The sequence below is a fragment of the Muntiacus reevesi genome, chromosome 8, assembly GCF_963930625.1.
Source record: "Muntiacus reevesi chromosome 8, mMunRee1.1, whole genome shotgun sequence".
In the NCBI taxonomy this organism is placed as follows: Eukaryota; Metazoa; Chordata; class Mammalia; order Artiodactyla; family Cervidae; genus Muntiacus; species Muntiacus reevesi.
In genome coordinates this window covers 64,872,559-64,895,873 of record NC_089256.1, presented here as the reverse complement: position 1 = coordinate 64,895,873, position 23,315 = coordinate 64,872,559, and the positions used below count along the sequence as shown (strand labels likewise).

At 37.1% G+C, this 23,315-nt stretch overlaps 1 protein-coding gene across 4 annotated transcripts in view; it reads right to left on the bottom strand.

Moving 5' to 3' along the window:
• Positions 1–23,315, bottom strand: part of PEX5L (peroxisomal biogenesis factor 5 like) — a 195,956-nt gene that overhangs the window by 92,766 nt on the left and 79,875 nt on the right. For all 4 annotated transcript variants that reach the window (XM_065942461.1, XM_065942458.1, XM_065942459.1 and 1 more), the window contains 4 exons: positions 19,480–19,591; positions 10,177–10,371; positions 8,581–8,704; positions 7,521–7,617 (listed from right to left, as the gene is read on the bottom strand). In XM_065942461.1, the coding sequence (XP_065798533.1) occupies positions 7,521–7,617; positions 8,581–8,704; positions 10,177–10,371; positions 19,480–19,591 (528 nt within the window). The remainder of the gene's footprint in view (positions 1–7,520; positions 7,618–8,580; positions 8,705–10,176; positions 10,372–19,479; positions 19,592–23,315) is intronic.

The following is a 23,315-nucleotide window of genomic DNA, read 5'->3' as shown; positions in this document are numbered from 1 at the left end:
TACATCTGGAAGAAGAAAATCTCTCAGGATTCTAGACTTACAGTTTATGGTCTCTTCACTGCCTAAAACAGTAAATGTAAATACAATCTTACCGTGCAAATGAAATTTTGTTTTGATAGGACAGTTACTATTTAGGTAAATGCTATTTCCCACACTGTTAGAAAAGCCTTATGTTATTACTAATTTGAATCTTAGCTACCTCACATTTTAAAGCCATATATTTTTCCTAAGGAAGCATAAAATAAATGCTATAAAATATAAGTAGATACTGAATGCAAACAAAGGCAGTTTGCAAGCTGAGGGTAGTATACATCTAAAGGTTCTCAAACATTTTAGCAACTCAGCAGTGTGCCCAGGCATGCTGATTTAGGACTGAGAATGAAAAACAGACTAAACACACAGTCAAGAACAGCCTTCATTTAACAATATTTTTTTTTTAACATCTAATTTCATTACGGGCAAAATTGTAATATGGAAAAACATAAATAATGCTAGTAAACTGCAGATATTTCTTAATATTTAACTAGAGGAATGATAAACAAGACACTTACACCTGTAAGTTTGACTTACAGCTATTTTGGTTGCACAATGGCTGTAATAGCAGTTGTCAAGCTTTAGCATGCATTAGAGTCACCCACAGGTCACCTTCAGTTTGCAGGGCTCCACCCCTTGGGTTTCTGAGTCAGTAGGTGTGGGGTGGGGTATAGAATTGTCACTTCTGACTAGTTCCCAAGTGATACTGACACTGCTGGTTTAGGGACCACACTGTGAGAACTTCTGATCTAGGAATTGACATTATGTGTATGTGGGTGGAACTCTGGAATTCACAAATATACTCTGACGTAGTAATTTCTTTCCCTCTTTGCATGGTTTTGAAAAATGCTCCACAATTAACAGTTACCTCCTGGAAGTGCTTTGGCTTTAAAAACAGCATTTTAATTCATTTAAGCTAATTGGATTTTAGGGTATTACAGGCTCCAAAGAAGGAAAGCATTTAATTACCCCAGCTGTTGATTGCACTGAATGACTGGCACTAGGTGAAGGGAGAGAAGAAAGAATTAAATAACTCTGAAAATAATATTATGCTTTATTCTCTTTATTCAAAATTATGACTGTGATCAAAACAGTCATATGATCAAAACAGTCAAATATGATTTGCAAATGACTGTATTTGTGGCTGTGGTTGTCCTAGCATAATTTTCTTGGCTAACATCTAAAGCCATCGTTCATAGCTCCTGATACAATTGATAGATATCTTCCACCAAAACACATTTTAAAAAGGCTCATCATCTTTCTGAAGGAATTGGAGGAGAAAAGGGGTTTGCTTAACTGTAGAGAAGAAAAATATAACAACTAGCAGAGATATAAAAACAGTCTCTCTAAAGTCAGTTTGCCTGGGGTTAAATCCTGGTTTACCATTTACTATTAATGGTGACCTTGGGCAAATTACTTAACCTTTATAACCCTCAGTTTTTTGGGAGGGTGGGGCATGCCACTTGGTTTGTGAGATCTTGTTGTTCCGTTGCTAAGTCCTGTCTGACTCCTTGCGACCCCACGGACTGCAGCACACCAGGCTTCCCTGTCCTTCACTATCTCCCAGGGTTTGAGCAAACTCATGTCCATTGAATCGATAATGTCATCTTACCATCTCATCCTCTGTTGCCCCCTCCTCCTCCTGCCTTCAATCTTTCCCAGCATCAGGGTTTTTTCCAATGAGTTGGTTCTTATGCGTCTGGTGGCCAAAATATTGGAGCTTCAGCTTCAGCATCAGTCAGTTCAGTCACTCAGTTGTGTCTAACTCTTTGCGACCCTATGGACTGCAGCACACCAGGTCTCCCTGTCCATCATCAACTCCCTGACCTTGGTCAAACTCATGTCCATCGAGTCAGTGATGCCATCCAACTCATCCTCTGTCATCTCCTTCTTCTCCCACCTTCAACCTTTCCCAGCATCAAGGTCTTTTCCAAAGAGTCAGTTCTTCGATTCAGGTATTGGAGCTTCAGCTTTAGCATCAGTCCTGCCAATGAATATTCAGGACTGATTCCCTTTAGGATGGACTGGTTGGATCTCCTTGCAGTCCAAGGGACTCTCAAGAGTCTTCTCCAACACCACAGTTCAAAAGCATCAATTCTTCAACAGAAAGCTTTCTTTATGGTCCAAACTCACATCCATACATGACTACTGGAAAAGTCATTTTGATTTAGGTCATACCTGAATGGCTTAGTGGTTTTCCCTACTTTCTTCAATTTAAGTCTGAATTTGGCAATAAGGAGTTCATGATCTGAGCCACAGTCAGTGCCAGGTCTTATTTTTGCTGACTGTGTAGAGCTTCTCCATTTTCGGCTGCAAAGAATATAATCAATCTGATTTTGGTACTGACCATCTGGTGAGGTCCATGTATAGAGTCGTCTCGTGTATTGTTGGAAGAGGGTGTTTGCTATGACCTGTGCATTCTCTTGGCAAAACTTGGTTAGCCTTTACCCTGCTTCATTCTGTACTCCAAGGCCAAATGTGCCTGTTACTCCAGGTATCTCTTAACTTCCTACTTTTGCGTTCCAGTCCCCTATGATGAGAAGGACATCTTTTTGGGTGTTAGTTCTAGAAGGTCTTGTAGGTCATCATAGAACTGTTCAGCTTCTTCAGCATTAGTGGTTGGGGCATGAACTTGAATTACTGTGATATTGAATGGTTTGCCTTGGAAACGAACTGAGATCATCAGCATCAGTCCTTCCAATGAATAGTCAGGGTTGATTTCCTTTAGGATTGACTGATTTGATCTTGCTATTCAAGGGACTCTCAAGAGTCTTCTCCAGCACCACAGTTTGAAAGCATCAATTCTTTGGCACTCAGCCTTCTTTATGTTCCAACTCTTACATCTGTACATGACTACTGGAAAAACCATAGCTTTGAATATACAGACCTTTGCTGGCGAAGTGTTATTATAATTTTTCTGCTTAGGGCTTATCAGGTGTGACTTTGGAAATTCGATTTTTAAAAAAACTGTGTTTAGAACACTTTTGTTTAATCTGGATTCATTAATCTGGACTTATGATAGAACAGATCATCTAAATACTTTCTTCATTAAGATAGCCATGATATTTTTTCTTAATCAGCCAGCAGACATTTATCATTGAAAGTACAGAAAAAAGGTGTAGCTTTTGTGTCAAGAGCAGATTCCCAGAGCTTTGTGCAAAGGTGGGTAGCCCATGGTTCCTGTCTGCCTCCAACCATGCAATTCTATGTTATGGACTATCAAGGCAAATCAGGACTGATTTTTAAAGAAAATGAGCAGTCTATTAGCAAACACAACTAAAAATTATTTTTTGGAACTAGCTTCAAATGCTAAAGGAATAAAAATTTATCCTTTCACGTTTCCCATCTTTAACCATTAGCCTCTATTTTCAAATTTTAAAAAACGACAAACATTTTGTTTCTCCTTTTTGTTAGCATTCCTTATTTTTTCACTATATAAAAAGTATTTGTTGAGTACCTAATATGTGTGGATTATCTACTATGAAAATGATCTTCAGCTTTCTTTCTTTTTGCCCTCCTGCTGACCTTGTCTTTCTGCCTTCTTGGTTTTGTTACTTCTTTCCATCTTCTCCTGCTTTCTTCCTCATTGGTAGCTCACTGTGTGTTGCCAGGAGGGTAAGAGGGATGATGATGTGGCTCCTGTGCTGTCTTCCAAAAAGCAAAACTATATTTATATTTATAATGTATTATCTAATTGTTTCTACTAGATATAAAGTTCTTCATACTTCTTAAAATCTGTCTCATCTTTCGAACTTTTCCACTGCCTCACTTATGGCTTTATGGATGGCAGACATTGTCTCATTCATTAAATTGAAAAGGAATGGCATGGAAAGCATTAGCATTTCTAAGAGTAAGAGGTTGAGAATGAATTTGGGAGAGGAGGCACAAAAATGTGCATGGCCTCAGATCAGATGACAATCCTAATTCATCTTCAGATTTTCTGGAAGGAAGTGATATTTTTTAAAACCACTTAACTCATATTAACCCTATAAACTAAGTAATAATCAGGGCTAGCAATGAGAAGGGAAATCGATGGTCTGTGATTTCCCTCAGGTAGAGAAGTCTGATGTGGCTGATAAGAGGTGACATGTGATGAAGAACAAGGACTTTAGAAGCTGATGGGTTTGATTTGAGTGCTGGCTCCTCTCCATCTTAGCTGTGTCACCTTGGGAAAACTACTTCTGTTCTCTGAGATGCATTGCTCATTAATGGAGAAAACGTTAATTCTCAAGATTATTGTAAACATTTCAAATAGTATATTAGGAATATATTACATTATTATTAGTATGCCTTTCCTTTTTCACTACACCTTCAAACATTTAGAAAACATATCTGCACTTTTAAAGTTTAAACTCTTCTGGTTGGGGACACTGCCGACTTGATGGAATTACAACAATGTGGAAGGAAGCATTTGCTCTGCCAAAATCAGCAGAATCAGAGTGATTCTGTTCACTCTGATTCAAATACTGAGTCAGGATTATGACTCAGTATTTGAGAGCCTGGCTGCCTCACCTTCTTGTGTAGTCCAGCTTAGGTTAAGAAGAGCCTGTCTTGGAGCTGTCCTTCCAGTGTCCATACTTGAAAAAGAAATTTGTGAACCATCACTCTTCGGTGGAAGTTGGGTTCTTTTTTTTTTTTGTCTTACCACTATCTCAACTCCTTCATGGAAAAAGCTAATTTTATATCATTAAAAAGTTAATTTTATATCACTGAAGAATTGCTTCAATTCTTCAAAAAATTTTTAATTTTTCAGATATCATAATTTCTTTAAATGGTTAGCTGCAGAGAATACAAATTACACAGTTTGCATAATATCAAGAAAGTTTATTCTTCAATATACAGAGATTATAGAATTTATTATAATTTCCTGTCACTCTGATTAGTGTATTCAAAGCACTATTTGAAAGAGACTAGTCTATTTTTCTTTTTCCCCATTTTGAAAAGAAAATGAACATAAGAATTCTTCTCATTGTTAGCTTTCATTCTCTTTATGATTTTTAAGCAAGGCTTTTAAATAATTCCTCACCTGTTAAACTAAGATTATTTATGTTGGCTTGAGAGAGAATACATTTCCTTGATTTTTCTGTGACCCATCTTGAGTGTTAGTAGAGCAGTTAACAAAATTTTGATAAGCTGAAATTTTTTACTTGAATAGTTTGCAAGTCAGTTTTAAGTCAAATTTTCATACTGTTTCATCATCTTATTTATGTAAAGAGATCATATATTTAAGAGCAGTATGCTTGTTAGAGTAAAAACACCTTTCTGTTTTTTTTTATTACAGGTAGATAAGTCAGTCTGTTTTCTTGCTGTTCCATTTGAGTGACTTAATAATTTAAATAATTAAATCCCAAATTCATGAAATTTTCCTACTTTAACCCAGGCTGGAATTACAACTAGGAGGTTGTAAATTTGCTTAGTTTAGGCAAATCTTGTTAAGTAAACATGCAGCATTAAAAAAAATAATTTAAAGGATAAACACTGTACAAATAATTGGTAACCTTCTAAAAGGATTCACTATGATTTATCCAGACAGAACTATCTCAAGGCAATTAACATGATGTTTTGGAGGACAATGTTGGGAATCTCATACAAATTTTCCAAAGCATATTGTGTTTGCTTAAAGGCACACCAGTGGGTAAGTGGACAATGTGGTGGGATGAAATCAGACAACCAGCAGGGGAGTAGCAGTCACTGGAATAATAAGATGAGTGCATTGTGGGTCTCCATGGCAACCGAGGACCCCAGCTGATCCTCCCCCCTCCAGCTCCCTGCAGAACAGCCCACCTGTGCCAGGCTGCAGAAATAAGTGTTCTTTTGCCACATTAAACTGTTCCAAGGATTCCAGTTTATGAAACAGCACTAGTTACGCTGCTGCTGCTGCTGCTAAGTCGCTTCAGTTGTGTCCGACTCTGTGCGACCCCACAGACGGCAGCCCACCTGAATCTAAATCTCTAATGCACTTATCAAGAAATGTTTCTCTAATAAATGTTATCAATTTGCTATTTTTAAAGATACATTTAAATGAACAAAGATGAAAAGCATGGTACCTTTACAATTCATTAAGCTTCCCAGGGTTATTTGTTCTGAAAGTTAGCTGACTCATTTTCCTGCCAAGTTCCAGGAGTAGTAATGCCCACCTCTCTCTTGTAGAGTTGCTGTTAAGGGCTTAACAACTGTTTCCAGATGCCTTGCATTTTCTTTCTATCTGTGTCCTCCTTTTCTTGCCCACTGACTGGTTGTGAGTGCATTGACAATTTCCTTAGTCTCAGTGTACTTTAGTTTCCCCCCTTATAAAATGGGGGTAATAAATACACTTACATCATCGGGTCATTTGTTAGGATCAAAAGAGCTAATTAATATATATTAGAAGACCTTCTCATAGCACTCAGTAATATTTGCTATTATCATGATTATCCCTTTACTCACTTCAGACAAAGTATCTCCTCTCTTAGTTTCAGTATCTTATCTAATAACACTCAGGAAAATCTCTTTTGCTCATTTCATCTTACTTATTTCCACGGAGATTATAGATGTGTGAATGTGGATACATTTCTCAAGAGATCTTTGTGGTTTTAGATCAAGGCTGTATACCCTTGTAAAGTGTTTGAGCAAATGAAAAGATTGAGATTGACTTGGGTTTTCTTGGCACAGCCTTAACCACAGGAGGTAACTAGCTATACGCAGGTCAGTTACACTGAAGTCGAGGGTCAAATAGTGGACAGACAGGTCTGGTTTACTTATACGAGGGATGTTGGGTGCCCCAATAAAAGGATTTTGACTCTACCAAGACTCGTTAGAGAAAAAGTAAGGCTAAAAATAATTCACAGGATTATTTGAGTATTAGGTGTAATATCGGGATGGCCAAAACATTTGTTTCGGTTATCCTGTAGATGTTATGGAAAAACCAGAGCAAACTTTTTGGCCAATCCAAATATGTGAAAATCACATAGTGGAGTCTCTAATACTTAGTAGGTACTCACAAATGGTAGCTCTTAGTATTATCATGATTGCTCATACTACACTTAGTAATTCCTTAGCATCACATTTATTTTAATGTGATGGTCAGAATCCTGATGTGTAAATATCTTGTCCCACAGGGCATAGATGTGAATGAATGTTCAAGATGTACTTTCCTCTTCTTTGCATCTGTTACATAAACAATGCTAATGCTGGAGTAGAACAGATTTTGTATTGAAAAATAATGGAATAGTAAATGGCAGAACAAGGAAAAAGTGCTAAGTAGTAAGTTCACTGACACATTTTCCAGCCAAATCTATCTATCTTTCTACCTACCTACCTACCCTCCTACCTATTTATCAATTATCTGTTATTTTAAGCACTGAGATAGCTGCTGAGCGAGAAAGCAAATGAAATACAAAATACAGAAAGAAAAACTTCAAAGTTTTTGGTGAAAATTTAAATAAAATATTTATGACATAAATGATCTATTAGAAAAGATAGGTGCACTGAGGAATTGGATTTGTTACCTGTGTTGGAGGCACTAATTCCAGCTCCGAAGCTGACTCAGAGTTCAAGGCGCTTTTCCCACCACTCAGTTCTGGCTGAGATCTGTGCTCTGAAGACCTATACGGGGTGCATGAAGGAACTTAATGTACATCGAGAAGCAAATTCAGCTAGAACGTCAGCTGAAAAACCTGGTTAATTTGGATCACCAAGATCCTTGGTAACAAAGCTCTCATCAGACTTTTACTTGAATGTTTCCATTATAATGACCACTTTTGGAATGTCAGTGGCTGCAATGTGCTAGGTGTTACTGTCTCTGATTGATTTATACTTCAGTTATGTGGAAAAGGCAAATAAATGCAATATCATTTTTGTTGCAGAAAGTTCTGCTTCATCAAAAAAGTATTGGCTTGAGGGGAGGGAGCTTCTCACAAAGTATATCAGTAAGATTGGATCTTTATATAGAATTTGAAATGTCATATAAGTGGAGATGTGTGAAGGGCAACAGACTGAAATATGCTGCCCTTTAGGAAGTTTTAAAGACATGGTAAGATTTAGACAGCCAGTTTTTGTCATGGGTATCCATAGATTATTTTTAGTTCATTTTCTGACAGTGATGATTCATAAAGTCAGAACAGGCTACCTGTTTAACTAGAAACATTTAATGTAACTCACTTAATAGAATCTTCCTGACACAGGGATCGAACCTGGGTCTCCTGCATTGGCAGGCAGATTCTTTACCATCTGAGCCACCAGGGAAGCCCCCATTGAATATACACATATATGAAATATACCTGTGTACCTATTTTGAAAGATCAGTTACACATTCAGAAAATTATTAACAAACATTGAAAAATATTGAGTATTGAATTATGAAACTACCAAAATCCTTATTGGCTGAATTTTTGACAACTCAGATGAAATAATTTAATTTTAGAAGTCACAATAATTAACATTGATAAACAGGGGCTTATAAATGGCACCAAGAATCTGGACTGACTTAACTCATTGGCTATTTCAATACATGTGTAACATGTGTACATGACACATAAATGGTTATTTTCTGATATTAAAATATCTTACCATAAAAGTTCTTTTGATCCAGTTCTAGATGAGCTTGATTTTCTCTCTGCCATGGGATGCCCCTTGCTATTTCGATCTCCATGAAACTTAACATCATCCCATTTTTCCAGTTGTGTTTGAATGTCTGCTAAGGAGACAGGAAGGTGGTGAGGGGAACAAGGGGAGAATATGAGGTGGAGAGAGAATGGAGATTGGTTAAGACTGAGAAGTTTTATACAAGTGAACTTTATCCTTCAACCCTGCCCTCCCCCAAAACTCGAGGACCTGTCAAACAAGAACTCCCATTATCCAACCCCTGGTGACTCTAAGACTTATTTCTGACTACTCTACCATTCTTGAATACTGTGACAATATTTGTATTTGCTTGAAAAAGCATCTCAGTCTATTTGTGCTTCTGCATCAGGAATGCCCTGCCCTTTCCCCCTTACTTTCTCTGATCCATATTTTTCATCTGACAAATTCTTACTCATTCTTCAAGACTGCTATCACAGTGCTTCCTATAACATACATTCTATAAACCCCTGGTTGGGTGAGGGGCTTTATGAAGGTGCTAGCATGCAGTAACTAACCCAGGCTTTTCTTTATTGCAGCACATAGTACATACTTTATTGTAATCTTTTAATCATTTTTCTATCTCTCCACTAGACTGTACATTTACTAAGGAACAGAAAGCTTATATTGTTTATCTTTGTATTCCCAGCACATAGTATGGAACACAACAGGTATTCAGAAAAATGTTTATTGAACAAATGGATAAATTAATTCATAAGCATCTAATATGTATATAACACAGTGCTAAGTGATTTTATATATCTCCTTTAGCCTTCATGACTTTATGGATAAGTTACTAATATGCTCATTTTATGGATATTTACTCATCCATGTTTCCCTTGACTTTCTGAAATTCTTGTCACCTTTCTTTCTCTTAAGAAGAGCTTAATTGACTGGTTCCATGAATCAAGGTTAAGACCTCCTTTCTTAGGAAAATGTGCAGTGGAGAGAAGTATGGACTTTGAAGTTAATTGCTTGGCTCAAATTCCAGCTCTTCATACTAACTGGGATCTTGGGCAAATTATTTAAATTTGAAAACCTGGTTCCTCACTCATTTCAAAGAGTTGTGATGACTTAATGGGATGACATATGTAATGATGTAGCACAGTCCTGGACATTGTAAGTCACCAATAAATGGTTGCTAATATTATTGTATTGCAAATACGCTTGTTACATGTTACTGTTCCATGTGGCTGTTCCTAGACCTTGAGTTAGAGTTTTCTCTTTCTAGACTCTCTTCCTCTCTAGACTGAATGGTCCTGGAGAGCAAGATTTGTATCTTATTTTCATTGTAACTCCAGTGCCTAGTATGGTGTCTGCCATCTGTCAAAAACTTGATACACATGGGTTGTATAAGTAAACATATAAATCCACACCAGTTCTACAAAGTTGAGCTCCCCAACTGCTATTTAATCTAAGCACAAAGAAGTGTGTCCTGCACAGTTTCCTACATAGACATCAACTTTTCTACTGCTTTGCCCACTGTTTTCATGTCATCTGTAGAATGGCCTTGTATCAAGGCAGCGAACACAGCTATTGCCTTACTTAAGTCTAAGGATGCTGTCTCCGAGCCTCGGAGAGCCTGGCCTCTCTGCTCAGCATCTGCACTGATGAGGTCAGACCCATCAGCCTTTTTCTTGAGGGATGAGGTTTTTGATGAGGCCTCCAACTTCTTGGCTTTGGTTTGGGTTTGAGAGACGGGTTCACTCAAGTCAAGGAGATCTAAGCCTGTAGTCAATACTGTAAGAGACAGAAGACATTAAGATAAGCTCACTCATCACTCTGAGATTCTTTTTTTTTTTTTTTTAAATAAGCTTCAGTTGGGTGCAGAAGGATTTTGTGTTTGCAGTATAGGTTAGAAGCACCAAATTAAGTTAGCTCACCATTGATATATCAAGACGGTTTGCATTTAGACTGGGAAGCTTGCTGCATGTTCTCCTTTATTTGGCATGGTAGAAATTTATAGAATAAGACTTAGACCAGTAGCACTAGTGATGAAGGTTTGAATGGAATCAAAATGATTACCTTGAATCTGAGTTCAGGTACTATTTACTTGATTGCTTTGCTTTATTTATAAAGAGGGATATTTTAGAGTGAAGTTTTTTCCCAGCATAGAGTCAATGTATCATATTCAGAGAGATGCTTGCAAAACAGTGATGAAGAAGATTTGGTAAAGTTTCTAAATGTCTTTGTGTTTTAATTTCAAACTACTAAAGTATCAAGGGTATAAATGAATGTTGTTAATCATCTTTTATTTAATTAAGCAGTTTAATCAGAAAACGGCTTGATGTTTGGGCTCACACTAGAGAGGTATTTCATAATCCATAGTTAAAGAATAGGTACACATGTTAATGCCTTTGCTGCTTAATATGCAAATTTAAATTTCAATGTAACAAACCATAAAATGGTTACACTTTTACTTCCCAGCAGGTTGATTACATTGTGTTAAATACTCTAATGAAGGCAGAAATAATAATTTGTTCAAATGCAAACTAGGCAAATGAGAATTAAAAAGGCAGGCTATGTAACTTTTCATTCTTTCTCTTAAGTGCAAGTAAGTGCTGTTTGACTAGCTCATTGTGAGAAATGGAAAATTCCTGTTAGAAAAGGTTCCTCCAGCTCTACTTCTCTTTTAGCCCCAGCATCCCAGAGACTGGCTTCTGAACTGGCTTGATGGCTTCCTGACCTAGGATCTCTTGACCAGCTAGTTTAGAAAAGCTGCCAGAGCGATAGGGACATTCCTTATGCTAACTCTTCCCAGCACTGTCTACAACAACCTCTGCACAGCTCCTTCTCCTCCACTTTGATCTCTTGGTTTTTTCCTCTTGGTAAGAAATGGATCTTTGTTGACAGCTCAACACTCTTCCATCTATTTCCCCCTTGCATTCAGTGCAGGGTCAGGGATTAATTTAGTTCACAACCAGGATTTTTTTAGTACTGAAGTGTTCTCACGAGCTAGCCATCCTATGGGATCCTTAGGATAGGATGTAAAACTTTCTATAATCGTGCTTTCTGATTTCAAGTATAAATCACAATGGTTGGGTGTTAATGGTGAAATGGATGGACCTGACTCTGCCACTGCCTAGCTGTGTGACTTGGAATAAGCTTATTGACATCTCTGAGTTTCAATGTCCTCACTTAAAAAAGTGCAGAATTAAGTCTCTACATTAGATATGTATTATCTAATTTATAAATCAAATGTGTAAAGAGCCCAGCATACTGCAGATATTCAATAAATATTATTTCCATTCTTTGGTGGCCAATTTGTGATACTTTTCTTTCCTTTTCCTTTATCTCCTGTTTCCCCCACTCCCCTCTGTTTTAGGCAAGAGTCATATCCATACACTGACAGAAACAGGAAAACAGCCCTGGGAATAAAATGGCAGATGAGACAGGCTATTGGCTCTACAGAAGATGCTATGAAGTAAATTTATCATAAAATGGCCTGAAAGTGTCATCTCATGTGAGCTTATCTTGTCCCAGTCTTCCTGAGATAGGAGTCTCTTTCCAGAGTAAGATGCTCTGAGCCGTGGAGGAGTGTTCTGGCTGGCTCGGTGTCTAAAAGTTAGGCATGGCAAGCAGCCAGGGTAGGCTCGGCTGCCATACATTTCATATCTTTTGAATGTTTAAATAGAAAATTCTAGGCCACTGTTAATGTTGGCGGGGATTCTAGGCCCACTGTGATTTCCTTATAACAGAAGGAAGGAAGTGAATAACAGTCTCTGAAATGCCATATATGCCTTTTTACTAATTGCACAAACAAGAATTAGTCACTTTCTCCTACACTTCTTTTAGAAGAAAATTATATAGGACTTGTCTGCTTGTAGATAGGAAGTACATTTGTTACAGAATAATAACTGATGAGTATTAATTTAACTCTATATCTGTTTCTCACCATTCAGAATAAATGAATTACTCAAAGACTGAATTGCGAATTCAAACTTGGCTCAGTAACGTTCTTTTCCCCTCCATGCTGTCCTCAGCACTTCCTGTGTTTGTTCTGAGGTCTCTTTTTCTTTGTTCTTTCCCCAGCAAATGTGAAACAACTGCTAGGCACACACAAAAGGCCTTATTTTTTCCTCAGTTGATGAAGGGGGTGCCTTGGAGGTTGAGTGGCAAGCTCGAAGCTGAGAGTGTCCCTGAGGAACACAGTTTCAAAACCATAGAAGGATGTGTACAGCCTTTCACTTTCTGAAGAAAGACAAATCTCATTTTAGCATGTGAGTATGTGAGTGTGTGTGTGTATGTGTGTGGTGTGCACTTTAGTTAAGACAAAAATAAAGGGTGTCAGATGTCACTGTGCCATATGTGCTTCATAGATAGCATACCTTGGCATGGAAGGGGGTGTCTGCTCTACTGATTTTCTCAATCTGATTTTAAAGATTCTCTTGGGCACATGAAGGTTTGTGCTCCAGAATCTTTGTTTAAATTAAAATAATCACCTGATATATAGTGGAAGTGAAATTGTGTGTGTGTGAGAGAGAGAGAGAGGGGGAGAGAGAGTGTGAGAGATAGGGGGAGAGTGAGTGAACAATAAGGGGAGAGAGAAAGAGTGAGAGATGGGGAGAGAGAGTGATGGAGAGAGACAGTGAGAGATAGGGAGAGAGAGAGGGAGAGATGGGGGAGAGAGAAAGGGAGAGAGGAAGACAGGAGGAGAGAGGGAGACAGGAGGAGAGAGACAGAGGGAGAGGGAGAGGAAGAGAGATGGCCACTAAGAGACGGTGGTGGGGGGGTTAGAGAGAGAAGGAAACAGAAAGTGACTTGAAGATGCTATGTTGTTGACTTCAGAGATGGAATATGGGGCCACAGGCCAACGAATTTGAGGTACCATCTAGAAGCTGGAAAAGGCAAGGGAATGAATTCTCCTTTAGAGCCTCCAGAAAGAATAGAGCCCTCCTGATACCTTGATTTTAGGATAGCTGATTTCCAGAATTACAGGATAATAAGTTTGCATTGTTCTAAGCCACTAAGTTTGTGGCAATTTGTTACAGCAACAATAGGAAACTAATACAGCTGGTAGATCAGTGTCCTTAGAGGATTCAAACACAGTTCCATCATCCCCAAGCCCAAGCTCTTCACCACTCTCTAGACTTTATATGAACTTGGAGACAATGTGCTGACTCCATTGATGTGGCTTTGATTAGTTTTTATTTAGCTACCAATTATTTGCCAGTTTGGGTAGTCTGAGGGCATAAATAGTTGGCAATCTCAAAAACTTTTTTTGTTGGATAACTTAATTCCATTGGGTGGAATTTCCTGAAGTTAGAAGAGGTAATATATTATACAAGTTTTGTTTCCATTTATCTCAAGGACACTTGATTGAAAATCACAACCTATTGAACTGGAAGGCTCCTACAGGGCACTGAAGATGTTTATGAATACAAGATTACTTGGGCCCTGGGAGGTGAGGCTGCTTAGAACAGTTTGGGCAAAATAGCACCTATTATGAAGCACTGATTTGATACTTTAATGGGAAGTCCAAGGGTATTAACACCACTACTGTATAATGAGCCTAGATTTTTAGTGACTTTCTCTGAAGGAATAAACCTACAGAGAGTGGTCAGAGAGGACAGACTGTGGACAGCCTTGATTGGGGCAGTCAGAGAATGTGCCACAAGGAGCTGAAGGGTTTTCTGTCCTGATCTGTAAGTTACTCTGGCATTTTAGAAAACATGGGGTTACTTAACATAATGTTGACAAAGCAGACTCCTTTAGGAAGGATTTTGCTAGTGATGTCAAATAGATAAATTGGACTTAAATAAGCAACCAACACTTGCCTTTTTATTGGAATACATAATCAAAGCTACTTCCCAAATTTTTAAATTCTGTAAAGAGGCTTGCCATTGGGTTCACAGCTATTTGGGCTTTATATATGTGTATGTGGGAGACTTCCCTGGTAGTTCAGTTGTTAAGACTCTGTGCTCCTAATACAAGGGGTGTGGGGAGCTAGATCCTGCATGCTGCAACTAAAACCCAGTGCAGCCAAATTAAATAAATAGTTTAAAGAAATGTATTTGAAAAAATTACACTAATTTTGCAATTAAGATATTTAATTAGGTGGCTGTGATGGCATTGTGAACTTTGTTAAGGATAATTTTTCCTGTACATATAGTGATCTCCTCTTTGATAGATATACAGGTCCCTTACCAAGGAGTAATATTAGGTTTTAAACTATGAAAATTATTTCTTCTATAGAAGAAATATATATAATTGTCCATATAAGCTCAATATTATAGATAATTTTTTCAGGCTATGTAGACTGATAAATGCAAACAAAGGACCCTGCTCTTCTTGCTCTTTAGAAAAGAGCTTTTCCTGTACTTTGACACATATCAGATTTTTTGGGAGATTACAGGATAAGAAATTATTTTCAAGTTTTATTTATTTATTTATTTATTTTCAAGTTTTATAGTAATTACATGTCCTAGAATATAATTATCATCTTAAAAATATCTATTTTCCAGTCACTTTCAGAGCATCTGATATATGCATTGGTGTATAATAAGTATTTATTTGTCATTTAAAAATCAAGAATATTAGTAATCATGGCCTACCTACCATTTACCAGCTGAGCCACAAGGGAAGCCCCCAGGTTGGCTTAACGCTCAACATTCAGAAAACTAAGATCATGGCATTTGGTCCCATCACTTCATGGCAAATAGATGGGGAAACAATGGAAACAGTGAGAGACTTTATTTTCTTGGACTCCAAAATCACTGCAGATGGTGACTGCTGCTGTGAAATTAAAAGATGCTTGCTCCTTGGTAGAAAAGTTATGACCAATCTAGACAGCATATTAAAAAGCAGAGATATTACTTTACCAACAAAGGTCTGTCTAGTCAAAGCTATGATTTTTCCAATGGTCATGTATGGATGTGAGAGTTGGACCATAAAGAAAGCTGAGCACCAAAGAATTGTTGCTTTTGAACTGTGGTGTTGGAGAAGAATCTTAAGAGTCCCTTGGACTGCAAGGAGATCCAACCAGTCAATCCTACAGGAAATCAGTCCTGAATATTCATTGGAAGGACTGATGTTGAAACTGAAACTCCAATACTTTGGCCACCTGATGCGAAGAACTGGTTCATTTGAAAAGACCCTGATGCTGGGAAAGATTGAAGTTGGGAGGACAAGGGGATGATGAGGATGAGATGGTTGGATGGCATCACCGATGCGATGGACATGAGTTTGAGTAAGCTCCGGGAGTTGGTGATGGACAGGGAAGCCTGGTGTGCTGCAGTCCATGGGGTCACAGAGAGTCGGATATGACTGAGCGACTGAACTGAACTGAACTGAACCTACCATTTAAGGATACAGTTTGAGAGGGCCAAGGAATTAGCTGTCTATCTAGATTACAAATGAGTAAAAGACAATTGAGGAAGTAAATGGCCCCCAAATGGAATAGAAAACGTCCTTATTTGATCAACTTGAAGTTATCACCATTGGATGACAGAAGTTAATCCTAATACAGAAACAATCAGAAAGTAAAAACAAAAATGAAATACATAGGAACAAAATTATTAGCTATAACTTTTATGAGGTAGAAGATCGATATGTTCTTTTAGGGTCAGAGAGAAAAAAACCCGTCATTTGACTGACCTTTGGAAGAGGTAATTCCTATATTGTTTACTCCTATATTGTTACTCTTATTTTATATAAGAACTATATTCCTTATATGTTTAAGGAGTTGTTAAGATGGTGGCACACTGGATTTATTTTTTCACTGGAAGAAAATGCCAAGCATAAAACCTCTCATCTTAATATAGTTCTTCTTAATATGGTTCTTCAAATTTCTATTTGATTGACTTAGTACAACTTGCAGCAGGCTTCCCCCATATTTTACTACAAGATTGTCTACTATCCATTCGTTAAATGTAAATACATACATAATGTTTGGGATGTGATGTTCACTGTCTGTCCTGATTTTGCAATGTAATTTCATACTATTCTATAAAATGATGATGTTCCATTTAAAATGACTATTTATTAAAAATTTGGACAGAAAGTGATAATTGTACCTTTTGCCCAGAAACTTTAGCTATAAAATTATCATACGACATTAGAATTCTTTCCAAGGTGCTTGTATGCTGAAACTTTTCCTTTTTAAAAAATGTATAATAATGTGAATTGTGTTGCATATTGAGATATACACTGCAGGTTTGTAATAATTAAAAAAAAACTATAATCCTTAGGGACTGACAAAAATATAGGGTTTCTGCCTTGAAATATATTCTTAAGACTAAAAAACATACTCTCAAATGAGAGTCTTCCTTAAGGATAAAAATCTGTGTGACCCAGATGCACTCAGTGCTAAGGCTGAGAAATGAAAAACCTACAGTCTCAACACACATTTCCGAACCTCTTATTTTGGAGGGGGTGATGGATCGAATTGTGTCCCCCCAAAACTCGTATGTTGAAGTTTTCATCCCCAGTACCTCAGAATGTAACTTTATTTGGAAATAGAGCCATTGGAGGTATAATTAGTTGAGTCAGATTGGAGGAGGGTGGGTCCCTAATAAAGAGAGGGCTTCCCTGATAGCTCAGCTGGTAAAGAATCTGCCTGCAATGCAGAAGACCCTGGTTCAATTCCTGGGTTGGGAAGATATGCTGGAGAAGGGAACAGCTACCTACTCCAGCATTCTGGCCTGGAGAATTCCATGGACTGTAAAGTCCATGGGGTTGCAAAGAGTTGGACATGACTGAGTGACTTTCACTAATAAAGAGAGGAAATTTGGACACAGAGATTGACATGCACACATGTCATGTCAAGATTAGAGTTATGCTGCCACAAACTAAAGAGCTACCAGAAGCCAGGAGAGAGGCCTAGAGCAGATCCTTCCCAAGTACCTTCAGAGGGAGCATGGTCCTGCTGACGCTTCTTCTAGAACTGTGAGACAACAAATCTCTGTTGTTAAATCCACTCCTTTTGTGGTATTTTGTCATTGCGGTCCTAGGAAACTGATACAGAAGGTAATACTATAGGTACTGGGAGCGCAAGAGGTTACACATGCTTTTAATTTTTTTCCTCCATTATCTCACAGGTCTCTCTGTTATATGTCAGAAAAATCAAGGTGAAAGGCAGCTTTTGAGTTGGAAATTACGTTGTTCTCTCTGATGAGTCCTTCCTTTGCGACTTAGTTCTTTCATCATGGGGAGAGGCAGAGGGTACTGGAATCAACGTCTGAGAATTATGCTTTGTAGCTTTTTCCTAGAACAGCAGGAATTTCTCAGTGTATCCATTCTCGTGGATTTTCTTGCAATTACAGACACAGGCTCCTCTGTATTTTTCTGGGGGTTAGCTCAGTTTTGGGGTGATGAGCTCCAGTTTCATACAAAAGGAGGATTAAGCTGATCTGATAGGATCTGAACTTGTCCTGCCTAAAATGTACCAAGTACAATTTCATTTGCTTGACTACTCAAAGTGATAGTTGAATTTAGAAAATGATTGCTTTGGTGTGATATAAAGAAAGTTACTGCATTTGTAAAGGGAAGTGTTGGTGTACTGTTTTCACCCGCTATCTCACAGTGATGGTAACATGTTAGAGCTTACACAGTGTTAGCACTTGCATAGATTGCTTCATTTAATCTTTCCAAGTAACCTATGAGATATAGATCTTACTATTATTAGACAGATGAGGAAACAGACTTAGTTATGCAACTTGCCCAAGGACAGAGAGCTGCTAAGTGGCAGAACTCGGGTGGAAATCACAAAGTTTAACTCCAGAGACCGTAGGCTACACTCCCACATAAAGTTCCGCTGTCTTGTTTTAGTTACTCTTATTGTTGTAATTTTTAGCATTTCTTAAAAACCACAATTTCCTTCATCTGTGATTTTCCTCACTTACTTAAAAGTATAATAAAACTATGCCAGGAAGCAGCCAGCTGAGGACATGACGGGGAAATGAAACTTTAAACAAGACAGTCTGTAATTATTGTCTCCTTTCCCCTTTAAATTCTCTCCTGCAATCCAACGTAACCTTTCTTCTTTGATTCTGGACATCATTCTTTCATCCTTATTTGAACAACATGCCTTTGAATGTGAATGATGATTGAATGAAATCAAGGCAGAAAGGCTGCCACTGAACCAGAAGGTGAAAAGCAGTTTTTGAGTCCAATTTGTTGTGGCCTCAAAGTGAACAGAACTTAAGTGACTTAGTTTTCACATCAGTGAGAATTGTTAAGTGCAGAGGATGCTGGAGAAGGTGTGATTGATACACTGGTATCCTGTATTCACTCACTGGATGACTACTTATTAGTCCCTATACAGATAGTTTAGTTTGAATACATTTAATTCCAGAACAGTGTTCAAATAAATTCTCGTAAGAAGGTAATTATTGGTCACATCTTACAAATAACCCACTTATATGACAACAAATGAAATTGTCTCAATAATATACCAGGTCTCTAGGACATTTAATTGTCATTTCAACCCACTTGAAAGGGCTGCCTATATTTTTATTTTATTAGACTTTCTCATATATTTCTAAAAAATATATATTTCTCAAAATATTTCCATCCAGCACTTGAAAAAACCTTACTCTGAAAGAAACACTTTTGTTTTAAAGATTTCCTATATGATGTGACTTGAGATGCAATGATGTAAATATGAAAATTGGCACTGAAAAATGATTCATTACAAATAGTGGTACTCTAATGTTCAGCAAAATTGGTTGGATAATATCCATTGGAGTTTCTTATATAAACAAAAGCGATTAACAGGTTTATGTTGAAATAAAGTTTCATTTGGTTGCAAACATTATTCTCCACTTAAAGTGCATTGTGGAAAGAAATGTGCATTTTTCTACTGTGAAAATTAACTACTTGAGGATAAGTTAAAAGTGAAAGAATTACCGGCTGTGTTGGACGTTACTGGCCTTGCTATTGCCTCCGATTTGGTTTCACAGAGAAAGTCATCGATGGAGGGACTCAGGAGGGGTCTGCTTTCTTGCTGTTCATTCACCAGCTGAGAACAAATGAACACAGATGTCAAAGGGCTTTGTCAAAGTTCAGAATCAGATGAATTAAAATGCAGCCTTGCAACAAAATAGGAATAGCAAGCCTACCAAAAAATAAATCAATAAATAATGGGTAGGGGCAATAAAGAAAAAAAAAAAGTCAAGGAATGAGGAATAAGCCTTTTAGCACTGTCATATTTTTGATGCAGCCAACTTTAATTTTTAAAGCTCAAGCTCTTTTTCTCCTCCTAGAATGGTTTCAGAATTATTCTCTAATTTCACTATGTCGAATGTGACACCTATGGGATCATAGTTCCTGAGGGCCAACCTCACTTTTCACTTGGCCAAAAAGCTCTTGCTGAGACCTGGAACAGTGGCTTCAGACCTTGAGGTGACACATTCTGGTTAGGGCTGGTCTGTCAGTCTGTAAGTGCACACACACACACACACGCAGAGGTCCACGTGTATGGGATAAATGCTCTTTTTCTCCCTCTCTTAAAAGCTCAAATCACCTAAAGATACACAACCTCCCTTACATTTCCTTGGAATTCTTTTATGCAAATACTTTGAGAGAGTAGAAAATATTGCTATGTTAACTTGATGTATATATCAAACATATATATATTTGTGAAAATCTGCATGTAAAGTAGATCTCTGTCAATTCAGTTCAGTTGGGTTATTCTCTAATTTAAGAAATCTTTCAGTTTGGTATTTATTAGGTCTCATATCAGTGGCAGCAAACTATTTACTTCCAATTATTCTGCACTTCTTTGAATCCAAACATTCTTAAGTTCTGTTTCTATGGTTAAGGGAAAAATTACACATAAGATACACAAGTGGTTAGCCCCTAAATGAACCGTCCTAGTTTTCTGGGAGTTTCTATCTTGGCCTTTCCTAAAATGGGCATAGTCATCTAGTTTTCTACTTGTTATAAGAAAAAGATGTGCCAAAAAAATCTCTAGATTTTTGAAATGCTTATTTGCAAGGCTGTATTTTAGGAGACACATAAAATAACAAATGAACTGTTTTGAAGTATTGCCAAATCAAAATATGTTCTATGACTCACTTTCACTTCATTATTTCTCTGGCAGTGTTAGTGGTATTATAACTTAGAGCTTATGGACAATGACAAGAGACTTAAATAATGGTAAATATAGGAAGAAAAATGCAATTTTATCATTGGAGGAGGAGGAATATGGAAACATTTAGTGATTATTTGGGGATGAAAACCAAGAGGCACCTTTAGTAATTTTACACATTCATGCTGTTAGCATAGATAAATCTCAGATCTTCACTACGGTCTAAATTTTGACATAGTGTTGGCATTTTAATTTTCATACATATTAATTTGTACATTTTATCCAGGGCTAAGAATTAAGTGCTAATTTTCTTTTGGTGTTAAAGTTACAGAGATAGAAAATTTTTTAATTATTATAAGTTTTAATATTACTTTGTATGTGATGGGTTAGTCACTAAGTCATGTCTGACTCTTTTGCAACCCTATGACTGTAGCCTATCAGGCTCCCCTCTCCATGGGATTCTCCAGGGAAGAATACTAGAGTGGCTTGCCATTTCCTCCTCTAGGGGATGTGTATAAAGACTTAACAGATTTCTGTCAATTATCTGAGGTCTGTGTTGGTAGTAACCTTTCTGGGGAATGCTCCTTTAATCCATGAATGAAACTCCTGAGCTTCTTTGCATTTTGTCTTCTGAATCTGAACATTCTTAGATATCACCCACCCTATTTAAATGAAAAATTTTTTTAATGTTGAAGGACTATGGGTCTTTCATGTTTCTGGGATAAAATATATTAGAATTTTTGTAAATACCATGGTTCATGGCAGCTCTTCTGAAAGTGTGATTAATTTCCCAGGATCTGTTTTTCATTTATAAGTAGTTCATGTAAAAACTGTGTTAACACAATTTCTTAAAGAACCATATATTAATGTATATTTCTAGGTAGAACTTGCCCTTTTAACTCTATGTACGTAGTGTAATGAACCCATCTAGTGGGATTTCACCATAGTGATGTGGTTCTGATGTTGAAACAATGCCTACCGCTTAACTGTCATTCTCATGGCTGTCAAGTGACAGCTGGATTCTGCTGTGCTACAAACATCATGGAAGATGAAGGTCACCATCAAATATGACCCCGTGCTATACTCATAAAATTAATTGTAACAGGCTTACATTTATTATGTTGTGCATTCTGATCACTAGGTCTTATTGACCTAAGTTGAAGTGAAAACGTGTAAAAACTCAATACAACTTTGACTTTAAAATATGTATAAATATGTATTGTGATGTCATAACTCTCTTTGTTAGCCATTATTTCTCTGAAGAAGTCTGACTTTGTTGATAGATAACTAAGAAAATTTATTCTCTTAGTCATGGTTTTGAGAAATATCAATTATTATGTAAAGATACATATGGTTTATATTTGCACAAAACCCTCCTTATACTTTTTCTTTACTTTGGATACAATTAAATTCCTTTGTAAATAAAAGGACTTTTTCCAAATCACAGTTTTGTGAGTAGACATGTGGAATGGACCTAGATTATCTATAGTTTCAGAAGACCAGGGTATTAGATTTCTGTAGATACTTTTAGTTGTAAACACTGAAAAATTAGTCTAAATTTGAAATAAGTATTCTAGAAAGTAAGACCTTTCCACATAAATATCTAAATGGAAAAATAAAGGAAAGGACAATTAATCAAAAGACCTATATTTTTGGGCATCTGCTTTATCAGAGGTAATAGTATTTTATTTATTGAGTCTCTCTTCTTATTCAAACTTCAGGCTTATTGTCTAGAAAAAGAACTTCTAGCACTCAGATTTTTTCAGCCTAGGAAAAACACCAAAAAGAAGGTTGTTCAGAGAGACCCTAGACAGCTAGAGATTAAGGTGTGGCTTTTCCTTATAAGGTCTTTTTCATACTTACTGTCATATTTATGACCATATTTCACCCCTGGACTGGAGTTGTTACATCTGTCCCATTCTCATAATTGAGCTCTTCCTGTGACTTCCTTCCATAGATACATATCAAGGAGGAAACTTCACATGACTTTCTGAGTCTGCTTTTCAAGCTAGAGCAGAGTTTAGCTGTCAGGAAATGCTGAGCTTGGAGTAGGGGATTGAGGCAGGGCTCAGGGGTGAAGAGGATGAAGGGCCCAATTTCAGATCGCATGGAAAGGTAATTTGGGAGCTGAAAGTTTTTTGGTTCTGATTGAGATATGGAAGATGAAACAGGAGATATCATGAAAAACACCTTTTCTTATCAGTTCTGAGGTCAGAGGCTATGTCTCTCATATTTATATCCTTCACAACTTTGAACAGAATGTCTTTATATAAAAGGAGCTCAATCAATGGCTATCAAATAAAAATCTCTGTAAAAAAGTCCTATTCTGAACTGTATCTTTAGTTGGATGAGTTTAAAAATCATTATTTTATCCATATTTAGCTCCATTTTATTTTTATTTGTATAGATAAGAATGACTTTTCACATGCTCCTCTCCTGATTTTCAAAAAAATTTATGGCTTTCCTGTGGTGACTTGAGAATAAGCCAACCTTTTAGGCCCTAAAGGAATATTGTAAATGAACTGAACCCCTCAAATAGTTCCCCTAAACTTTACTTCCAAATAGTATACCATTTATTCTGTCTCTATTCATTGGTAGAATATAGGTTATTGACTTTCTCTTAGAATTACTTCCTTCAGTTTGAAAATACTTT